This window comes from Cajanus cajan, chromosome 10, assembly GCF_000230855.2.
Source record: "Cajanus cajan strain Asha chromosome 10, NIPB_CcT2T_4, whole genome shotgun sequence".
In the NCBI taxonomy this organism is placed as follows: domain Eukaryota; kingdom Viridiplantae; phylum Streptophyta; class Magnoliopsida; order Fabales; family Fabaceae; genus Cajanus; species Cajanus cajan.
This window is the reverse complement of record NC_138526.1, coordinates 48,120,064-48,140,309: the sequence shown is the minus strand read 5'-3', so window position 1 is coordinate 48,140,309 and position 20,246 is coordinate 48,120,064. Positions and strand designations below refer to the sequence as shown.

Below are 20,246 nucleotides of genomic sequence, written 5' to 3'. Positions count from 1 at the left end.
ATACTTACGATATTGCATGTAAGTTTTATTTATTTATTTTTTTTCCAAGTTTGAGGGCTCATCTAATTTGCTGTGAGAGTTGTGGAATCAACAAAGCTTTTTTAAGGACAACCAACTTCATTATGGACATATCATTGTTGCACATAGGGCAGTGTGACAGTGTTTGTTCGGGACTTCAGGTACTTTTCCATAAAGAACTTGCTTTAAATAAATTATCACTTTGCGAAATCTTGAAGGTTGCTCCTCTTCACATTCAATTCTTGAATTTTGAGCATTAAGATTATACATTTTAATGAAATAAAGCTGTTAAATTACTGCATATCCAGCTTGATCATTGCCAACTTTTGTCTTAATTTATCAGTGTTTCATGTTTAAACTTCCCCATAGTATAATAAATCATTACAAAGAAGTTGCATCTTTGTTAGGCAAAAGGGCATGCATGGCGCATATATAGATTAATCATTACGTGTTTTTTCTGTTTCCCAATTAATTCTCACCCTGCCATTTATCTTTATTTTACTATCTTCAGGCTGTGGTGCATAAGTAATTTTTATTCTTCCAATGAAATAAAACTAATCTGACAAGCTTGTTGTGATTCTTTTAGAGCATGATTCTTAAAACTAAAATAGAATAAATAGGCAAAAGTATTGGGGTAACGTACTAGTGCACATGGACTCTCGTTAATTTCTGCGTGGGTGCAAAAAGAAACGTACCCTGTCTAGTTGCAGTCGATCTTTTAAGGCCCTTAAAGATGTGAGTTCTTCAAATTCCTATGTCTTGCTATATTTCTTCCCTCTTTGTTTCTCTTTATAAGTTTGTCAAGCTCGTCAACTAGCCAGGAACACGTGTAACTTCGATCAACACTTGTAACTTTGACCACATGTTACATGTTACAAGACCTATGTCAGCCACATGATATGTCACCCTATGGAATTAACGACTTTAATTATTTTCCAGAAGCCTGCAACTAGCAGCATTAGTATCACCAACTTAGGTTAATTGGCCTCCTATTACACAAGTTTGTGTGAGAAGAAAGAGTGAGGGTAGATTATATTATTAGTGTAATGGTCATTTAGTTTTGAAATTTTGCAAATGGCTGCTTCTTTTGTTATCACGGTATATAAAATACAATATTAGCTATTTGGTACTCTTCTCTAATATATAAAAAAATATTTTTTTTACTTATATATAAACAAATTTCAATTATTTTTATAATACTCTCCTTAAAATATTTCTTTTTTAATGTATGATATTTTAATTACATTATTTCTTTTAACATTTATAACAAAGATAACAAAAAAAAAATATAAATCAATAAAATTTAATGTAGATAACTAACTTTATTAATACATCCAATTATTTTTTCTTATAATAAAGAAGTGAGGGAGTACCTATGATACAAAACAAGCCATGCACACGTCCAGTTATGAGTCTGTGTCACTGCCAAATGCAAACACAAAAAGAGCATCTAGAAATGATATATTCATTCATCCAATTAAAAGTGATAAAATGAGTGTCACATGCAACATTAAATATCCATCATAGTGTACATATTCATATAGAGTGAGTATAAAATTTTAAATATGTGAGCAGTTCTACTACTATTTGAATATCCACAAAGTGTATCAATCATAATAGATAATTATATCACTTATAACCACAAATATGTCATGTCCTAGTGTAGATCTAAGATAAACCAACAAGTTTAATTGAGAAACACAAACAGAAGAATATCTATTAGTAATAATTAGAAAATAAAAATTTGTTATTATGAGTTAAAATGCATTATCAATATTATTATTTGGTAACAACTAAGTAATTGAGGAGTTATTGTTATGATGTTAATAAGAAGTGATGTAATTAATACTTAAGAGTTACACTACTATAATTAGATAAAGAAACTACCGATTCAATTCGTGTCTCTGATGTGTGTCAAGAGTAATACAATCTTCTCAGATTTTGAAGACTCCTTTCTGATATTTTTTTTCTAACAATCTTCTAGTGAATCCAGCCAACTTGCTAGCTATGCTCAAAAGCATTATCTCCACCAAGAAAGAGTCAAATAGGGACCAGAAGAGAAAAAGATCAACCATCCATGACATAACGTTAGACTCTCACTTGGTCTTTTTGGAACAATTTTCCAATCCAATCCCTCAAATAAAAAAAAATGATACACCCACGATGTGTTATTCAAGAAAAAAAATGATACAATCAAATTTCCAGAATTTCATTGATTCAATGAAATGGGCAGGTAGAATGTGTGTTATTGACTTATTCTGAAGAGAGTACAAGACATAACAAGTGACCATCACACAGTATCTAACTCTTCTTACATGAAGTCACAATTCTTGAAGCCTCTCATTTCATATCGTGAAATATTATGTGGTGGATTCAACTCTTGTTCTAATTCTTGTAACATGTGTTGGTCAAGGTGGTGTTGAACCCTGGTATAATGCTGGTCAATGAAAAGGGGAAGTTGGTGGTGACATGGTAATTGTTGGATTGGGTTGGGTTGATCTGTGGAGTTGTGATGACTTGGTGAGTGTGGCATTTTTTTCTGTTTGAGGGATTGGATTGGAAAATTGTTCCAAATTAAAGAGAGCAAGTGAGAGTCTAATGTCATGTCATGGATGCTTGATCTTTTCCTCTTCTTGTTCTGTTTGACACTTTCTTGGCGGAGATAATGCTTTTGGGCATGGCTAGCAATTTGGCTGGAAGATCTTGTCTTCACAACATGCAGGGCAATGTGTTTCCAATTTCCTCTACCATATTTATGTACGCCTTTCAGAAATAACCTGTCATCAAAAAAGAATGGATATATATTCAAAATCTTTATTCCTAACAATTGAAAACAAGAATCTTTTTCTTTTTAACATTCAAGAAATGTGATCATATATTTGGAAAAACAAGAAAGAAGCAACGCATGGAGTAAAAATCCAAGAAAAACCGTTGTTAAGAGAAAAAGAAATGCAAAATGTAGTTCTTTCACACACATACCAGTGTTCTTCTCTTGTCCAGTGGACCCGTTTCTTTTTCTCAACTATATTCGTCGCAGCTAAATTATCCTTCTCTTTCCAAACAAGTCGACCCATTTCTTTTTTCTATTTCACTGTTGGAGTTCAAACTTGAAAAAGATTTTCGTTAACTTCCACTTCTGCTCCCAATATATAGTGTGAAGTTTGTTGTAAAAAGATTGACAAGAATCTCTTTCTTATCAACTAATTAAGCCACAATTAAAAAGTACAGCTCAGCCTTTTTCGAAATTATCTCATCATAACTTCCACGAGTTTAGTCCATAAAATAGAATTAGAATTTAAATATTTTAGTAAATTATAATTTTATATTAATGTTTTAGAAAATATTCTAATATGTGTAATATTCATTAATGAGTTATAATACACATCAACAAAAAAATATATCCATCATGTTAATTAAACCATCACAGCAGCTCCCTCCCTTATCATAAGTATGGAAATAAATAATTTAAGACAAATTTTAGATATATAGGTCCAACATATTCTATAAAATTAAAAAATAATTTAGATCTATGATTTATTATAATCTTTTTATAGGCTTTCTATTAAATCAAAATTTAATTTTGATGTATTATTTATAGATGTGATCTAACCTTTTTAAATGCATGATGATTAACTTAGTTTTAATTAAGATTTTCACCTTTTTAGCGTAATATATAATCAAATATACTAATATAAGTTGAATTGGGAGGTTTAATAATATATATTAAGTCTTAGATTCAAAATTTATTATTACATTATTACAAATAAATAAACAAATTTCATGCGGCACAACTTAAAAAATATCAATTATTCCTTCTAATTTTTATTACAAGATACTTTTAACGAAATCGTACAGATTAATGTAAATAATTATATTATTTGATTCTATTAAATTTATAAAATAAAATCATAATTTACCAATTTTATCCTTTTATCATTAAATTTTTATGATGTATGAAAATCTTATCCATATCAAAACTTATACATTAATACCAACAAAAATGATAAATATCAATTGGAGAGAGTTTAAAAAGTGAGAAAAAAAAAAACACACACATTCAGATAATTTTAAATAGAAGTAAATAAAGAAAAAATTAATAATTTTTAAAAATTATAAGATGCCTTATGAAAAGTCCAAAAGATTTCATCGGCTCATAATAAGTACCGGAGACAATATAAGATAAGTGATATGCGAAAAATATTATATTTAAAAAGTAAAATTACAAATACGAAAAAAAAAGGGGCCTTGTGATTGAGGCTGAGGTCCAGTTTCTGATTTGGCCCAAAAAGGGCCCAGATCCACTTGATAGGTTAAGCCGTGTTGTGTTATGTGTTGTTTTTTGGGCACATTAGATGAGGGTTTTAGGGGAGAGGAGTGAAGGTAGGTAGGGTTTGGCAATGGCGAGAATGAAGGTGTACGAGCTGAGGAACAAAACCAAAGCAGAGCTTCTCAACCAATTGAAGGATCTCAAAGCAGAACTCGCTCTTCTCCGCGTCGCTAAGGTCACTGGCGGAGCCCCAAACAAGCTTTCCAAAATGTGCCTTCTCTCTCTCTCTCTGTTTCATATCGAATCCATAATTCCTAATATAGTTGAATTGATTACAAATTCGAATGCAATTGTTGCGTGTGAATGCAGAAAAGTGGTTCGGCTTTCGATAGCGCAGGTGCTGACGGTGATTTCCCAGAAGCAAAAAGCAGCGTTGAGGGAGGCTTACAAGAACAAAAAGTACTTGCCTTTGGATCTGCGTCCCAAGAAGACTAGGGCTATCAGAAGACGCCTCACCAAGCACCAGGTACTTTTTTCTTCCTGCATTCGTTGCATTTTTCTGTTTATTATGTTGTTATGTTTGCTAATTGCTATTGCTATGGTTGAAAGAGAAAGAAGTGAATTGGATGAAGTGCTGATAGATAATGTCTAGGGGATTTTATTTTGTAATGTCCTCAAATTACTCGTTGATTGACAAAAGATAAAAGAATCATGGAAATGATGTATTGTGTACCATGCATGTTTTCAATTTTCAATACCTCCTTTGCTTCAGCTCCTTTCCAAACGTGTCATAGATCAGTATTGGCCTTGAGTTGAGTAAAATGCTGGTTGATTGTTGTCCAGTCTCTATTTGGCTGGTGTTTACTTGTTTTGATTTGTGGGGGCTTATCGTAATTAGCATAATGTTCCCTTCTGATGTTTTCTGTAGATTGTTGTCCAATCTGTAGTTGATGAATGAGATAGATATTGCTGGCCGTATAGCGGTATAGGGTTCTTATTTAACGTAGCTTCATGAATTTGCTCTAATTTTTTATACAGGTATCATTGAAGACAGAGCGTGAGAAGAAGAAGGAATTGTATTTTCCACTGCGAAAATATGCACTTAAAGTGTAATATTTATCCACATACAGATAATAATTTTGGTGTCACTTTCTATTTGTTATTTGACATACAATTTGTTCCTGGCCGCTCAGCTTTTATGCCGTGTCTTCCTAGTATCTTAATCACCATGAAACTAAATTAAAAGTTAGCTTGTTTTACTCTGGCTTTTGGTTTTTCATCATATGAAAATTTTCAATTTCTTTACTACCCAAGGTAATCTATATTCTTTTGTATACACAATTCATCATTTAATAAGATTCATAGATCATTTTTGTTTATAAAGATGTATTGGAGTCTCGTTTGCGAATTTTTCTGCTCACCGAACTGGCCCATAGTGTTGACAAAATGACTGCTTGGACTGATATCTGAAACCAAGAGAATAATGGCATTTTCGGTGGCCTAATGTACCATAAGAAAACTGTAAATGCCAAAGCTTAATTGAGTATCATGTCACTTTGCTACCCCATTTAACAATCACTTGATAATTGTGATTCATTTTTGGTAAACAAGAAAAAAAAATAGTTGTATTGATTTTTCCTGCCGTTCCAATGGGCTCTCAGCTGAACGATATGTAAGGATGACAAAGTGAGTAAGGAAAACAGGTTTAATAATGTAATCTATTTCACTTGGTAGTGGATTGGCGAAAGTTGGTGAGTTAAAATCGATGGATTGAGATTTTTTCTTTAATTGATCTACTTTAAATTCATTCAAATTTATATAAAAAAAAAAAAACATTTCAACATGCATTACAAGTTTAACATATAATATCATTATTATTTGTAAAGTTGATCAAAGGTTTTTTTTTTTTTTCATGTAAAGAGTTAAGGGAATATATTTTTTATTAAAACTAGGCACTATAATCAAAATGTGTTAGTAAAAAATTTATTAAAATAATATATTTTTATTTCATATAAAATAAAAATAAGTACATAGAAAATAAAAGTTAAGTTATAAAATAAAAATATTAATACAGCATGAATTCATTACAATCTTATTTTTTAAAAGCATAAAACAAAAGAAAAATGGATCAATGGATTGACCTATCAAATTAATAGGTTTATCTGTAGATGAATTTATTATCTAACTCAAACTCACAAAGAATAGGCAAATTGACAAATTAATCTATCAAGTTCAACCATATTATTATGTTTAATGGTATACGGAAACTTAATTTTATCATACCAAGATATGATAGTTTGGATAGTCTCAAGGAGTAATATGTCTCTACCTCATGTTTCAAGTCAAAGAATCGCCCTAAATCTCTATATTTGTAAGGGTAAAATATTTTTGATTTGTCAAATTCTTTTAAAATATAGAAATGAATGTATGAATTATTTGTGTTAATTAAAATTAAAATTAAAGATTAATTAATGGGGTAGACTTAGTGGTTAAGGTTGTGATAACATGCATAAAATATTAAATTTGAACTCTAATATCGATAATGGAATTTTTATGGATAAAAAAAAATAAAATTGGAAATTGTAATATTAAGTTCTACTTGTAATTGTGAAAATGTATGTTGCCATGACAATTCAGGCTTAATTACAATTAATCAAACAGATAGTTTAACAATCATGGCGTGTTGGGTCTTTATTATGATGGTGCTGGTTTAGCTGGACGAACTTTTTAACAATTGTTTGCAGCTACAGTTGGTGAATTCCTATAAATACCAAATCCCAATTTCTTTCATCAGACCCACACGCTTTCCTTTCGAGCATTTGTCCAAGACTACCTAATAAGAAGTCATTAAACTATAGGTATACACCGTTTTATTTTCATTTTCTTTTCCATATTTGTAATCTTACGCTTTATTAATTTAGGCTAAATCCTTTTGATTTAAGAGAATTTAAAACTGATTAAAGGGAACATTCAATCTTAAGATACATGAAAAATTATTAAAATGGATTTCATGAACTCTTTTTTTGGAGTAGGGACAATAGGGTGAAGAAATTTGTTAATGCGTAAAACTGATAAGTGAGTACTATTTCTGCTAATTAAATGGTCAATAATTATATTAACTTATATATATATATATATAATTTACTTAAGCTATATATTTTCAAGTTGCCTTTATCTGATGCAACTAGTGGTATAAAGTTACAAAATTATATCTGTATTTCGGTACTTTAATAATAAAATTAAATGATGATATTGTCATTAAATGGATAGTTAGTTTTTCAAATAAATCATTAAATAAAATGAAATTATTTAAGAAATACATACCATGATTGAAGCATAATTTTATTGATTCATAACATAAAAACCAATCTAAATTATATGACAATTATCATCATGAGAAAAAGACAGATATTACATTACTCAAGTTTTTAAAATAATCCGTATTATATCACTCAAGTAATGAATCTAGTATTTATAAGTGATGAGGAGTTTTATAATTTTTTTTTAAAAAAAATAGGTAAAGTTTTTTTAATGATAAAGAAGAAGTTGAAGTGATTCATTCATTAATTAAAAGGGTCTTGCTTGTCAAAAAAAGTTGCTGGGAGGGATTTGAGGTTTTGAGTGAAGAATGTTTTTAGAGAATGCAACAAATGCAGCGATTGTTTAGCCAACATTGCCTGCAATTTGGAGAAATTTTCTTTTCTTTTTCTTTGACAGCTCTCGTGCATGTCTTAGTCAACTTCTGTTATGTGATGTAATGGGAAGTTCATCTCCAATCCATGCTCTATTGTTGCTTAATTTTATCATAGTGATTATTTATATATGATTTATTATTATTAGTCGTCAGAAAGATTAATATAGCAAATTCTCACCATAATTTGACTTTCCTGAGACGAGTGCATTGGTTTGTCCCTCCTAATAAATGTGGCTTAGCAATTGAAAGTTGAAACTATATCCAATGCCCTCCACTAGTAAGCAAAGTGAGGTAGATGGAGTAAATAATATGGTAGGCTGAATTCTATTTTTGGCTATTAATATTTATTTAATTTCATATAAGTTGTGGCTTGCCCTAAACCGCCCAAAGAGAACAAACTTGACTACTTATAGGTTTGTAGCTTTAATTATAATAGCCCTCCAATATGAGTTGCACTTGTTGTGTTGTGGGGCTTTTGACTAACGCCATTTTCCATCAAAGTAATTAAATAAATACATATGTATAATTTGGAATAGAATTGACCGTGTGCAATACTTTTGAGATAAACTGTAAAAGAAAAAAGAATGTTTCACGTTGTGTAAAAAATTAAACTATATTAAAACTTATCACAATTTTATTTTTAAGATAATTTTTTAAAATATAATTATTTTTTAATCAAAATTATATTCATATAATCGGAATCATTCAAAAATAAATAAATTTACAAAAGGCGAGATCAACCATGTCTTTAAATTAAAGAACAAGAAAAGAAAATGGCGCGGTTAATTACTTTGAATGACTTTGACTGTTCTCTTAATTGCATCGTACTTAATTTGCACGCCACATTCTTGCTTTTCAATTTCATTTTGAGTGTGCTCTCACACACACACATATCATATAATTAGAAAATTTAAAACTTAAAATATTAGATGAAATAATTATTAGTGTGATGCGTTATGCGTACAATAAGATTGATAAGCGTAGCAATAAAGACTTATATGCATACAAGTTATTCTCAGCACAAGATTGACCAAAAAAAAAAAAGAAGATTTATTTGGTAAAAAAGAGACACTATTTTATCAATAAAAAAAATATAGATCTTATAATAGGGGCGGAAAAGATAAAAGTTGAGAAGTAAGAAATTGAATTTGTATATTTATAATTTTTACCCCACTATTCACAAATGACTATTGAGAAAAACTCAAGTCTCACATCGACTAGAGATTAGACAATTGAATAGTATATAAGTGGAAAGCAACCCTCACCTTACAATCTGATTTTGTAGGGTTGAGTTAGGCTTAATCCACTATTCTAACAATGACAACTTTGTTATAAGTTGACCTTTTTGTGTGTGTGTTTTTTTAATTTTATTTTTAACATACCACTATAAAAAAATCGAAATTTAAGTTAAATTTTAATTTATATGAGTATCAAATCTAAATTCTCATTCTAACCTCTTCACCAGTAAATAATTATAGCCATTTTTATACAAATAATAAATTAGTTTTTTTGCCCTTGGACCTTGTTTTTGTTTTTATAAATAAAAACGAAAAAATAGAAAATACCTTCAAAATTAATACTATAAAATTAGAAGAAGGCCGGTGATCTCCGATTCACTGCAAATCTGCAAAGACTTTATCAAAATGAAGAGTGAAGCAAACAGTTAACAAGTAATTTTTTTGTTTTTTTACTTTTACAATTTTTTACACCGTAAAGAAATAGAAAGAGGAGAGAAAAATATGAGATAAAAAAATGATGTAGTGGGATTTTTTTTTGACACGAATATAATGGAAAGAGTTAACTTAAGAAAAGGAAAATGAATTATAAAGAAATAATATAAATCCAGGGAGAGAAAAAATCTACACTCCTTATTCATATAATTAGAAGAAAAACGAGAATTACATGATCAATTGACCGTGGAAATATAACATTTGATTTTAAGAAAAGTACTAGTGCCGTAAGTAAATGAAATAATGTATGAACTAAGAAAAATGGAATTGGGGTAACTGTATATTTAGAATCTCTGATATAGAATTCAGAAGCACAAAAAGCTGACCAGAAAGGACGAACTAAGAAAGAAATTCATTAAAGGAGGGAAGTGGTCCATTTTAATTAACACCAAACGTAAGCATGTTTCACTGGCAATTTGCAAGTTGTGTTGTGCATGTCAAACAATATGAACCACACAGTATTAGAACAAAACGAGGTATATATATCGTGGTAGATTACAGTCTCTATTATAGGGAGAGAAAAACAAATTTTAAGTAAATTTTTTTTATTTTTTTATTTTATTTTATTTTTGAGAGTACAGATGTTATTTACTCGAAACAATATTCCTTTTCAAATTAAATAAGACTACTATTAACAAAAGTATTCTCCAAACTCAAAATAATTGTATATAAGTTGGATCACACACTTGTTGATAGACGGTAAGCTTATAATAACACTAAAGTAGCATAAAAAGATAATAATAAAATGAAAAATCATTTCATAAAGAAATTTTTGTATAATGTTTAAGAAAATATTTTTTTTATGCTATTTAGTGATTAGATATAATAAGGCTATATATTTGCAAGGTAAGAAGATCGAATATTGTGTTGATTTTATATATATTTTTGTTTAACAAGTTCATACAGAATAGGTGGGAAGTGAGAGTAATTTATTTAGTTAAATAATCATAATCATTCATCACTTCCAAAGGCTTAAAACTGCAAAAGGATCGTAACTTCCAAATGGTATGTTCCATTCTGACTGGTTCATGACATTATTCACGTACGTATATGTCATCTTGCTTCCTATTGATATGCATAAACTATGCACACCCCATATGATCAAAATATAGTCGTTAATTATGAATATATATTAAAAAACTGTGGGAAAATACTTGGTCACGAACTTTTTAATAGTAAATGATAACTACAATTATAATAAATATTAAATAAAGCCGACGGCACTAAAACTAAATAAGTGGGACTAATTCCTGAATCTAGTTTCATGCTTCACATCAACGCACAGGCAGAGTTCAGTTCGAACTTTTCGAAACCAAACCTGTAAGAGTAGACTAGGTATAGGTATGGATAACTTTTTTCTTTAACTAATTACTATACTAAATTTATATAAACATCTTCTTCATGAGCAAAATATACACAACTACTCAGTGAGAAAACCATTTTTTTTATGAAAGAGATTGAAAAATCTGGGCTATCCAACCCTATATGTAATTGTATGGTAAAGCTCATTTAACCGTTTAAAAGTCACATGAAATTGTTCATTTTAATTTTCACCATTCATAATAAAACTTAATAATCAAAATTATTTTTTCTCACTCCTAGAGAAAGCTCTCTCTCATTTTATATATATATATATATATATATATATATATATATATATATATAATTATGATAGTGAAATTCTTAAGACAAAAAAAATTGATCTTAATCATTAAATTAAATAACTTTATATTAAAAATTAACTAAAATCATACTCATTTTTTTCCTTTGTTATTATTGTTATTGTTGCTACTTAAAACTATCAATTTGAACCCTTAGTCGATTAGGTTAGCCTACAAATAAGGTCAAGTTATTAAGTCTTAAAAAAGATGATCGAAATAGAATCAAATCATTTTAGCCTAGTCTACTTGGCCCAATAGACCAAACAAGCGCAGGTTAGGCTTACATGTAGGCTTATAGACTCATTTGTTAAACTAGTAATTGAAATAATCTAAGTTAATATCAATATATAAATAATATTATGTTATAAAATAATATAATAAAATATAATAGTACTACAAATAGTAGTCTTTTACATTTTTTGTATTTGCTTACAAATTTATAGTCACGAATTTAGAGTTAGGGTTAATTGTTGTGAGAGTTTCACTGCTTTTATAATCTCATTATCCTCTTGACACCTTGACTCCATCACTCATTATCTTTGATCCGTTTGTCAAAGAAGACACAATATGCTTGTGTTTGTACTCAGAATGACAATATAGACTCATTGTCACTATATTTGCTTTGTGACTTTTAATTATTATTTATCATGTTATTTGAGCATTAAATTATGGACAATAAAATATGATTTAGAAAATAACCAAGTTAGACTTCCAACTCCAAAGAAAAGAATACTAAATGGAATCAACATAATTTATATTGAAATATTGATAGAATAAATTTTTGTAATTAACTTATAATGATAGTTTTATGATCGTACAAAATTAACTAAGTGTTTCATGATAATATATAATATCAACTAATTATATTATATTTTTTATTTTTTTATTGTAAAAAAAATAGATTTAATTATTTTAAATGTATTTTTTTAATTAGACTAATTTGATCTGATCACTTAACATGAGTTAAGTTAGACCATAAAATAATAATTTAAAAAAGTCAAATCAACTTAACCTAAAATAACATTTGTGTCGTAACCGGGATCACGACAGGATGACGCTAACATTTCTTTTCAATGGAGCCGCCACCAATATTTTATTTCAAGGGAAAAACATTGGAAAACCCTTTAAAAGATAATATTTAAAATTAAAGTTGGGTTCGGGAGTCGATTACGTGTAGGGAAGGTATTATACTACAAGAAAAATGATAAATTGCGACGGACAAATTGCGACGGTTGTCTAGAAACCGTCATCGCTTTGATATTGCGACCCTTCATACGACAGTTTTTCAAAACCGTCGCAAAATTGTTCAACATTGCGACGGTTTATCGTAAACCGTCGCAAAATTTGTTTAACATTGCGACGGTTTATCATAAACTGTCGCAAAATTTGTTTAACATTGCGACGGTTTATGATAAACCGCCGCAAGTTTAACATTGCGACAGTTAATCATAAACCGTCGCAAATTTAACATTGCGACAGTTAGTCATAAACCGTCGCAAAAATTTCAGCATTTTTTTTATTAGAATTTAAAAGTTTTTTTTTTTAAGTATTATGTATATTATCTTAATGAACTTATATTTTATTAACAATTTTATATATACTTTCTTTAACATGAGGTACACGATTTTTTTTTCTTTATATAATTTCAAAATCGTGACTAGAATATAAATTTATCTTTCAACAAACTTATGAATTTATCTTGTATGTAAGATGTGTTAGAGTATATAAATAAGTATAATTATCATTTTATAACTTAATTTTTGAGTTATCACATCACATATTATTGAATAATTTACAATGTTAAATTTTATAAATTTTATTTTAAATGTCCATCTTTTTAACACTATTAAAAATATAAAAATAAATATGTTAAATTTTATAAAAATCCATTTTAATTTATTTATGATATAAATATGTTTTTAATATCTAATATATATTTTTAGATGATAATTTATTTTAAAATATATCTTATAATAACAATTCTAAATGGAACATAAATCTTCTGATTTTTCTTATTTTGATTTTTGTAATCAATATATACAATTTTACTATTTTGATTTTTTCAATCGACGTATACAATAAATAAAAAACACAAAAGATAAACATGCATGGTAAAAATTTTATTTTATCAAAAAACTTTTTATTTTAATATATTACATTATATATGTGAATATTAAGATATATATATATATATACATATATATATTATAATTAAACTTTTTTTAAAAATTAATTCATTATTAAGAAAAAATTTTATTACATGAGAATTAATTTCTTTCAAAAATTTAATAGATATAAAATAAATAAACATTTTTTCTGAATCTATATTTTTATTTTATTAGAATATAATTTTTATTTTTTAAAATATATTATTTTTTTAGATAAAAAATTATGTATATGTCAAATAGTAGTGGGGCAAGTGCCCACTATTCCAAACGTACATCCGTCCCTGTATATATATATATATATATATATATATATATATATATATATATATATATATATATATAATATAGGGGGTTATAATTATACCAATGTAACTTTTATTAAGTATTATGCTGTTCAATAACTTTATATTAAATGTATATTTTGTAAATCCAACCGTTAAATTGAAAGTTCATATCACTTTATAAGTGTATATCAAATTTTGTTAAAATTGAACAACAACTGGAAGGTAATCAAATTGTTTATATTTTAGTGTATTTTGAAATGAATATATTACATCAATTTTGTTTTATAAAAATGAAGTATCAAATCATCTTGGGTTAATATAAAGTTTTGTATATATAATCTATGAGAGATATGAACTTTCAATCTAACAGTTGGATTTACTAAATTCACATTTAATATAAAGTTATTGAGCGGTGTAATACTTAGTAAAAGTCACATTTAATATATATATATATATATATATATATATATATATATATATATATATATATATATATGAGGGGGTTTATAATTACATCAGTGTAAATTTTACTAAGTGTTAAACCACTCAATAACTTTATATTAAATGTGAATTTTGTAAATTTAACCGTTAAATTGAAAATCTTTTACTGTTAATCATATATACAAAATGTTATATTAATCGAAGATGATTTCTTATAAAAACAAATTTAAATATGTCGAAAAATTTATATTTTCGATGAGAAAATTTTTGTAGAAAAAGCTATATTATTGATGGAATATTTCAGAAAAATTTATATTTGTCGAAAATGTAAGAACTGGTTTTAAATTTGATATGAAAATATTATGATATAATTAGATAAGATTTTAAGTTAGTATTTTATTAATGGTTGATAATTAAAAAATAAAACAAGGATAAATACATTTTTTGAATTTTATATGTTTGATTTAAGATAACTTACAAAATAACTCTTGGTAAAGTTATTCCGCTCAATAACTCATCGTGTGTGTTGAATTTCATCGATCCAATTAATTGTTAATTTGAAAATTATTAAATTTTACTAATAATTAATATAAAAAATTAATTAGTTTTGGAATAAATTATTCTAATTAACAATATAATTGAAACATTAATTATTTTAAATTATTTAACTAAAATCTTATTGACAATTTACTATATGATCTTAATATTTTTGTATAACTAATATCTAGTTTTAAATTTGATATGAGAATATTATATATAATTAGATAAGATTTTAAGTTATTATTTTATTAATAGTTGATAATTAGAAAATAAAATAAGGATAAATACATTTTTTTTTGAATTTTATATGTTTGATTTAAGGTAAATAAATATATTAAATTAATTAATAATTTATTTAAAATATTAAAATTTAATTTATAAGTATGTAATAAATAAATATTTATAATTTTATAAATTATATTGTCATTATAAATTAAAAAATTTAAATAATTTAAATTATAATTTTAAATCGAAATAAGTAGATGTTAATTATAAAAGTAAGTACATATAAATAAAGAATAACTAAATATATTATTATTATTATTATTATTATTATTATTATTTGTAATATAAAATTATTATATATTATTATTATAGTACAAATATGATATTGTATATTTGAGGATGACTTAAATGAATTAATTTGTACAAGTTATACTGACAACATACATATACATTTCGGTAGCTTACTCATCAGAACTTCACAGTTAAGCGTGCTTGACCTGGAGTAGTACAGGGATGGGTGACCTTCTGGGAAGTTTCCCAGAAATTACACAAGTAAGGATAAAACATGCTAAACAGTGAAATATCGTGAAATAAAATCATTGAAAGGCCAAAATATGAGGATTGTTACATTAATAAATTTATTAAAATAAAAAAAAATTATAATTTCCGACGGGTAAAAAAAGGGGTTGTAATATTAATTTAGAGGCAGTTGGTGCGACAGTTGATGAAAGGGTCGCAATGTTAATATAGAGGCATTTGGTGCGACAGTTGATGAAACGGTCGCAATTCCAATTTTGCGACGGTTTGTGCAACGGTTCTGATAACCGTCGCAAAATTGCCTGGTGACGGACGATTCTGCGACGGTTCCCAAACCGTCGCAATGTTGTCTTTGCGGCAGTTCTAACCGTCGCAATGTAGGCCATATAACCGTCGCAAAATCGTCATTTTCTTGTAGTAGCACCCTACAACGCCCGTACCTTTAATTAATTGCGCAAAATTGTATAAATTTATAAACATTTATTTTATTCCTCAAAAAGGTGTATACATATATATATATATATATATATATATATATATCTTTTTTTTTTTTAAATATGAGAGATGTTTATTTTGTATATTTTTTTATTAAAAAAAAACATCATAAGGATTTAGGTTAGCAAATGGCTAATCAATAAACCCCTCCAATAACATGAAAGATAGAATTGTTATTCAATCAAATGTTATTGATCTTTATTTGTTGATAATAAAAGATTTACATGATATTAAAGGGTAGAAATGCTACTCAATTAATATCATTAACCATAAAAATAATGTATACGTAAAACAAAATTATGTTTATATTTTTATATTTTTATCTAAAGAAATAGATTTTGCATAAGGATTCAAGTTAGCAAATGGCTAATCAATAAATCTCTCCAATAATGTTAAAAATAGAAGTGCTACTTAATTAACATTATTGGTTGCAACATATCTTTATTTTTTTAAAAGAAGAAATTTGTTAAGGAGAGTTTAAGCTAGCAAATGACTAGTCATTAAACTCCTAGGTCCTAATAATGTTAAGGATAAAAATGTTATTCACTTAACATTATTATTGGTCGTATATTAAATATTTTTATAAATAATAATCTTAAAGGCAAAAAAAAGAAATAAACAAATAAACAAAAAATAAATAAACAAATAAACAAAAAATAAATAAACAAATAAACAAAAAATAAATAAATAAATAAAATAAACAAATAAATAAAAAAGAAGGAAAAAAAAAAGTTAAGAAAAGAACGATACCAAATGAGATGAATCTTCGAATATGATGATCAAGAAGATGTTTTTTGGCTACCTTTCACACTACAGAGGTGTCTCACAGATCTCAAGAAATACAAAAGAGAGGGGGAGAGAGAGAAAAAAAAATTCGAGCTCTAAAGTGTACTGGACGAAATTTTTCCCGGTCCTGAAAACTGTGCCCAACGCGTCTATTTATAGACATCAGACTTGACCAGAACGACCCGTTCCGAAATCGGAACGGCCCGTTCTGGATCATACCGTTACAAGCAAAATGTGACTCTGGAACGGCCCGTTCTAAATTCAGAACGTCCCGTTCTAAGCGTGCAACGGGCCGTTCTGAAATTTGGAACGGCCCGTTCCGCTTAAGGAATTTTAGATCCTTTCAGTCACTTAGAACGGCCCGTTCCAATATTGGAACGCCCGTTCTAAATTAATAACTGCCCGTTCTAAGATCGAAATGCCCTGCTCCTGATTAGGGTTGTAGGTCTTTTAACTGACTTGGAACAGCCTGTTCCAAATTTGGAACAGCCCGTTCCGAGTTTGGAACGGCCCGTTTTGGGTACATAACACTTTTTTTTCTTCAAACTTTCTTGTTGTCATATGGTGTTGCCTACATACTTTGGGTAGATGTGCATTTCATTATTTTTGTGAGTCCGGATAAAATTGATTATTCACGATTTGAATATATAACTCTAGTTAAATAAGATCATTTGATTTGTTCCACACCTTTTATTACTGTTGATGCTATTTATTCAATAACATCATTAAAAATTATTTTAAATTTAAAGATTAAACAATTAATACTCAACTCTGATAATTATAATTTAATTTTTACAAATTTTTCCAAAATACTATAATACTCCTTTTGATATAAGTTAAAGGATAATTACTATAAGTATCTATTTTTGTTAAAGAATTTAAATAAAATCATTTGATTCAGATACTGTTTTCGAAAATAAACTAAAAAAGGGATTTAGAAAAGAGAAACAGTGGTTCGAGAAAAATCATTTGAGTACGATAAAAGAACCCAAGATCATATTTCCCATAATTGATGACACGCTTTAGAAACACAATTTGAAAGCAAGTTGTGAACTGTACGTGTTTAAGAAAGATTCTTCCCTCCCAGTTCACTCATTCTGTTAAACCTAGCCGTAAAATTCATAAGGAAAAAACAAAAACTAGGTTCACATTTTATTCTTCTACCGCGTTTGCACATTAATTGCCATATTGTCAGAGGGTCAATGAATGGAATCTTAAACGCATCTATAAATACACCCAAAAGGAACTGAAACTCACACTGAGTGGCCGTTTTTTTCAAACTAAAATGCCGAAAATGGGACTCAGAAACATCTTCTTCTCCAAAACGACACCGTTGCCACCTCCCTCGAGGACCTTCTCAGACTCATTAATGGACGAAAACATCGAAACCGCTCGTTCCCTAATCTCCAAATGGGATCCAAATAATTCCGCTTCCGCTCCTCTTTTCAGGAACACGCGCCAAGAAGCCAAACAGTACCTTGACGCCGTCGTGAGCCTGCAAACCACTATGCAGTACCTCGTCGCACGGGATTCCTCCTCCCTCAGCCTCATCCAAGCCCAATCCCTAATGCAACTCGCCATGAACAGACTCCAGATGGAGTTCTACCGAATATTAACCCAAAACAGGGACAATTTGGATCCCGAATCCGTCGCCTCCACCGACCGCCGGAGCAGCAGCGTCTCCGACGACGACGACGACTTCTCCGAGGACGATTTCCGCTTCGCCGGAGACTCTGTCTCCACGGTCGCCATGGCGGACTTGAAAGCCATTGCGGAGTGCATGGTCTCCGCTGGCTACAGAAAAGAGTGCGTCAAGGTTTACATTCTGATGAGAAAATCGGTCGTGGATGAGGCGCTGTATCATCTCGGAGTGGAGAGGCTGAGCTTCTCTCAGGTTCAGAAGATGGACTGGGAGACGCTCCACTCCAAGATTAAGTGCTGGCTCAACGCTGTCAAAATCGCCGTCCGCACTCTGTTTCACGCCGAGAAAACGCTCTGCGATTATGTTTTCGGTTCGCCGGAGAGGATGATCGCCGAGTCATGTTTCGCCGCGGTTTGCAGAGAAGGCGCCGCGTCGCTCTTCGGATTTCCGGAGAACGTGGCGAGGTGCAAGAAAACGCCTGAGAAAATGTTCAGGACGCTGGACATGTACGAAGCCATGTCAGAAAACTGGAACCAAATCGCGTCCATCTTCTCGTCGGAACCAACCTCCTCCGTCCGGTCTCAGGCCACCGCTTCTCTGGTGAAACTCGGCGAGGCCGTTCGGACGATGCTGACGGACTTCGAATCCGCGATTCAGAAGGAATCCTCCAGGATTCCAGTCCCTGGCGGCGGGATCCACCCGCTCACGCGCTACGTCATGAACTACATCGCGTTCCTCGCCGATTACCGCGACGCGCTGGCGGATATCGTCGCCGGTTGGCCGCAAAATCCACTGCCGGAGTCTTACTACCGCAGTCCTGATCGCGAGGAGAAGAATCGGTCGTCGGAGATAGCGGAACGGATCGCGTGGCTGATTCTGGTGGTCCTCTGCAAGCTCGACGGCAAAGCGGAGCTCTACAAGGACGTTGCGCTCTCTTACCTGTTCCTGGCGAATAACATGCAATACGTCGTCGTAAAGGTCCGCAAATCGAACCTAGGGTTCATCCTCGGGGAAGAGTGGTTGACGAAGCACGAAGCGAAGGTGAAAGAGTACGTTTCCAAGTACGAGCGCGTGGGATGGAGCAAGGCTTTCCCGTTGCTGCCGGAAAATCCAACGCCGGAGGAAGCCAGAGGAATCTTCGAGAGTTTCAACGCGGCGTTCCATGAAGCGTGTAGGGTACAATCCACGTGGGTCGTACCCGACCCGAATCTGCGAGAGGAAATAAAAGCGTCGATAGGTTTGAAGCTGGTGGCACGTTACAAGGAGATGTGCGGGAAGTATCGGGTCGGGTCGGAAACGGTATCGGGGTTTTGGAGCGAAGATATGGAGCATTACCTTGGCGAGATTTTGTGTGGGAGTGGAGAATCGCGTAGCGTTTCGTGGCGTGGTCCTTCTCCTCCTCCAATCGTAGCAAAATGACTTGAAAAACATGATGGGCCCACCGGTTGTTTCTTTATTGGGTTTTTGGTTAACGGTAAAGACAAGAAAGTGGCCCAGATGAGGACACGATACGATACTGTATAGGATTTTGTGTACACTGTACAGAGACACCGTGCGTATGGTACCTGGGATCCTAGATATGTCTGCACTATTGCAGAATGTTGTTATTTTTTTTATTCTAAATTCCGAACCTGCCATTGATTACATAGAGTATATCACATAATTTAAAACTCTCACTTATATATTTTAATAATGTTGTAAAATAAAGCGGTGTAAAGAAATGAAAAATATGATATACAATTACAGTGCATTATAAAA

General features: G+C 30.1%; 2 protein-coding genes and 1 long non-coding RNA gene across 4 annotated transcripts; 2 read left to right on the top strand and 1 right to left on the bottom strand.

Annotated features, from left to right (window-relative positions):
* Positions 1–355: 355 nt before the first annotated feature.
* LOC145952682 (uncharacterized) lies at positions 356–4,026 on the bottom strand. The gene is made up of 4 exons (XR_014430200.1): positions 2,998–4,026; positions 1,906–2,795; positions 1,392–1,440; positions 356–870 (listed from the first exon to the last, which is right to left on the bottom strand). It is a non-coding gene; the product is annotated as an uncharacterized LOC145952682 (long non-coding RNA).
* Positions 4,027–4,348: 322 nt separating this feature from the next.
* LOC109806445 (large ribosomal subunit protein uL29) lies at positions 4,349–5,593 on the top strand. 2 transcript variants are annotated; one of them, XM_020368855.3, is made up of 3 exons: positions 4,356–4,555; positions 4,655–4,811; positions 5,324–5,544. In XM_020368855.3, the coding sequence occupies exons 1-3, from the start codon at positions 4,416–4,418 to the stop codon at positions 5,396–5,398; spliced, it is 372 nt and encodes a 123-aa protein (XP_020224444.1). In that variant the 5' UTR covers positions 4,356–4,415; the 3' UTR covers positions 5,399–5,544. The 2 variants fall into 2 exon arrangements, with proteins under 2 accessions (XP_020224443.1, XP_020224444.1); XM_020368854.3 differs by having other exon boundaries at positions 4,349–4,811; positions 5,324–5,593.
* Positions 5,594–17,948: 12,355 nt separating this feature from the next.
* LOC109806733 (exocyst complex component EXO70H1) lies at positions 17,949–20,246 on the top strand. Its single transcript, XM_020369228.3, has one exon. It carries the CDS (start codon positions 18,132–18,134, stop codon positions 19,905–19,907), a length of 1,776 nt encoding a protein of 591 aa, XP_020224817.1. The 5' UTR covers positions 17,949–18,131; the 3' UTR covers positions 19,908–20,246.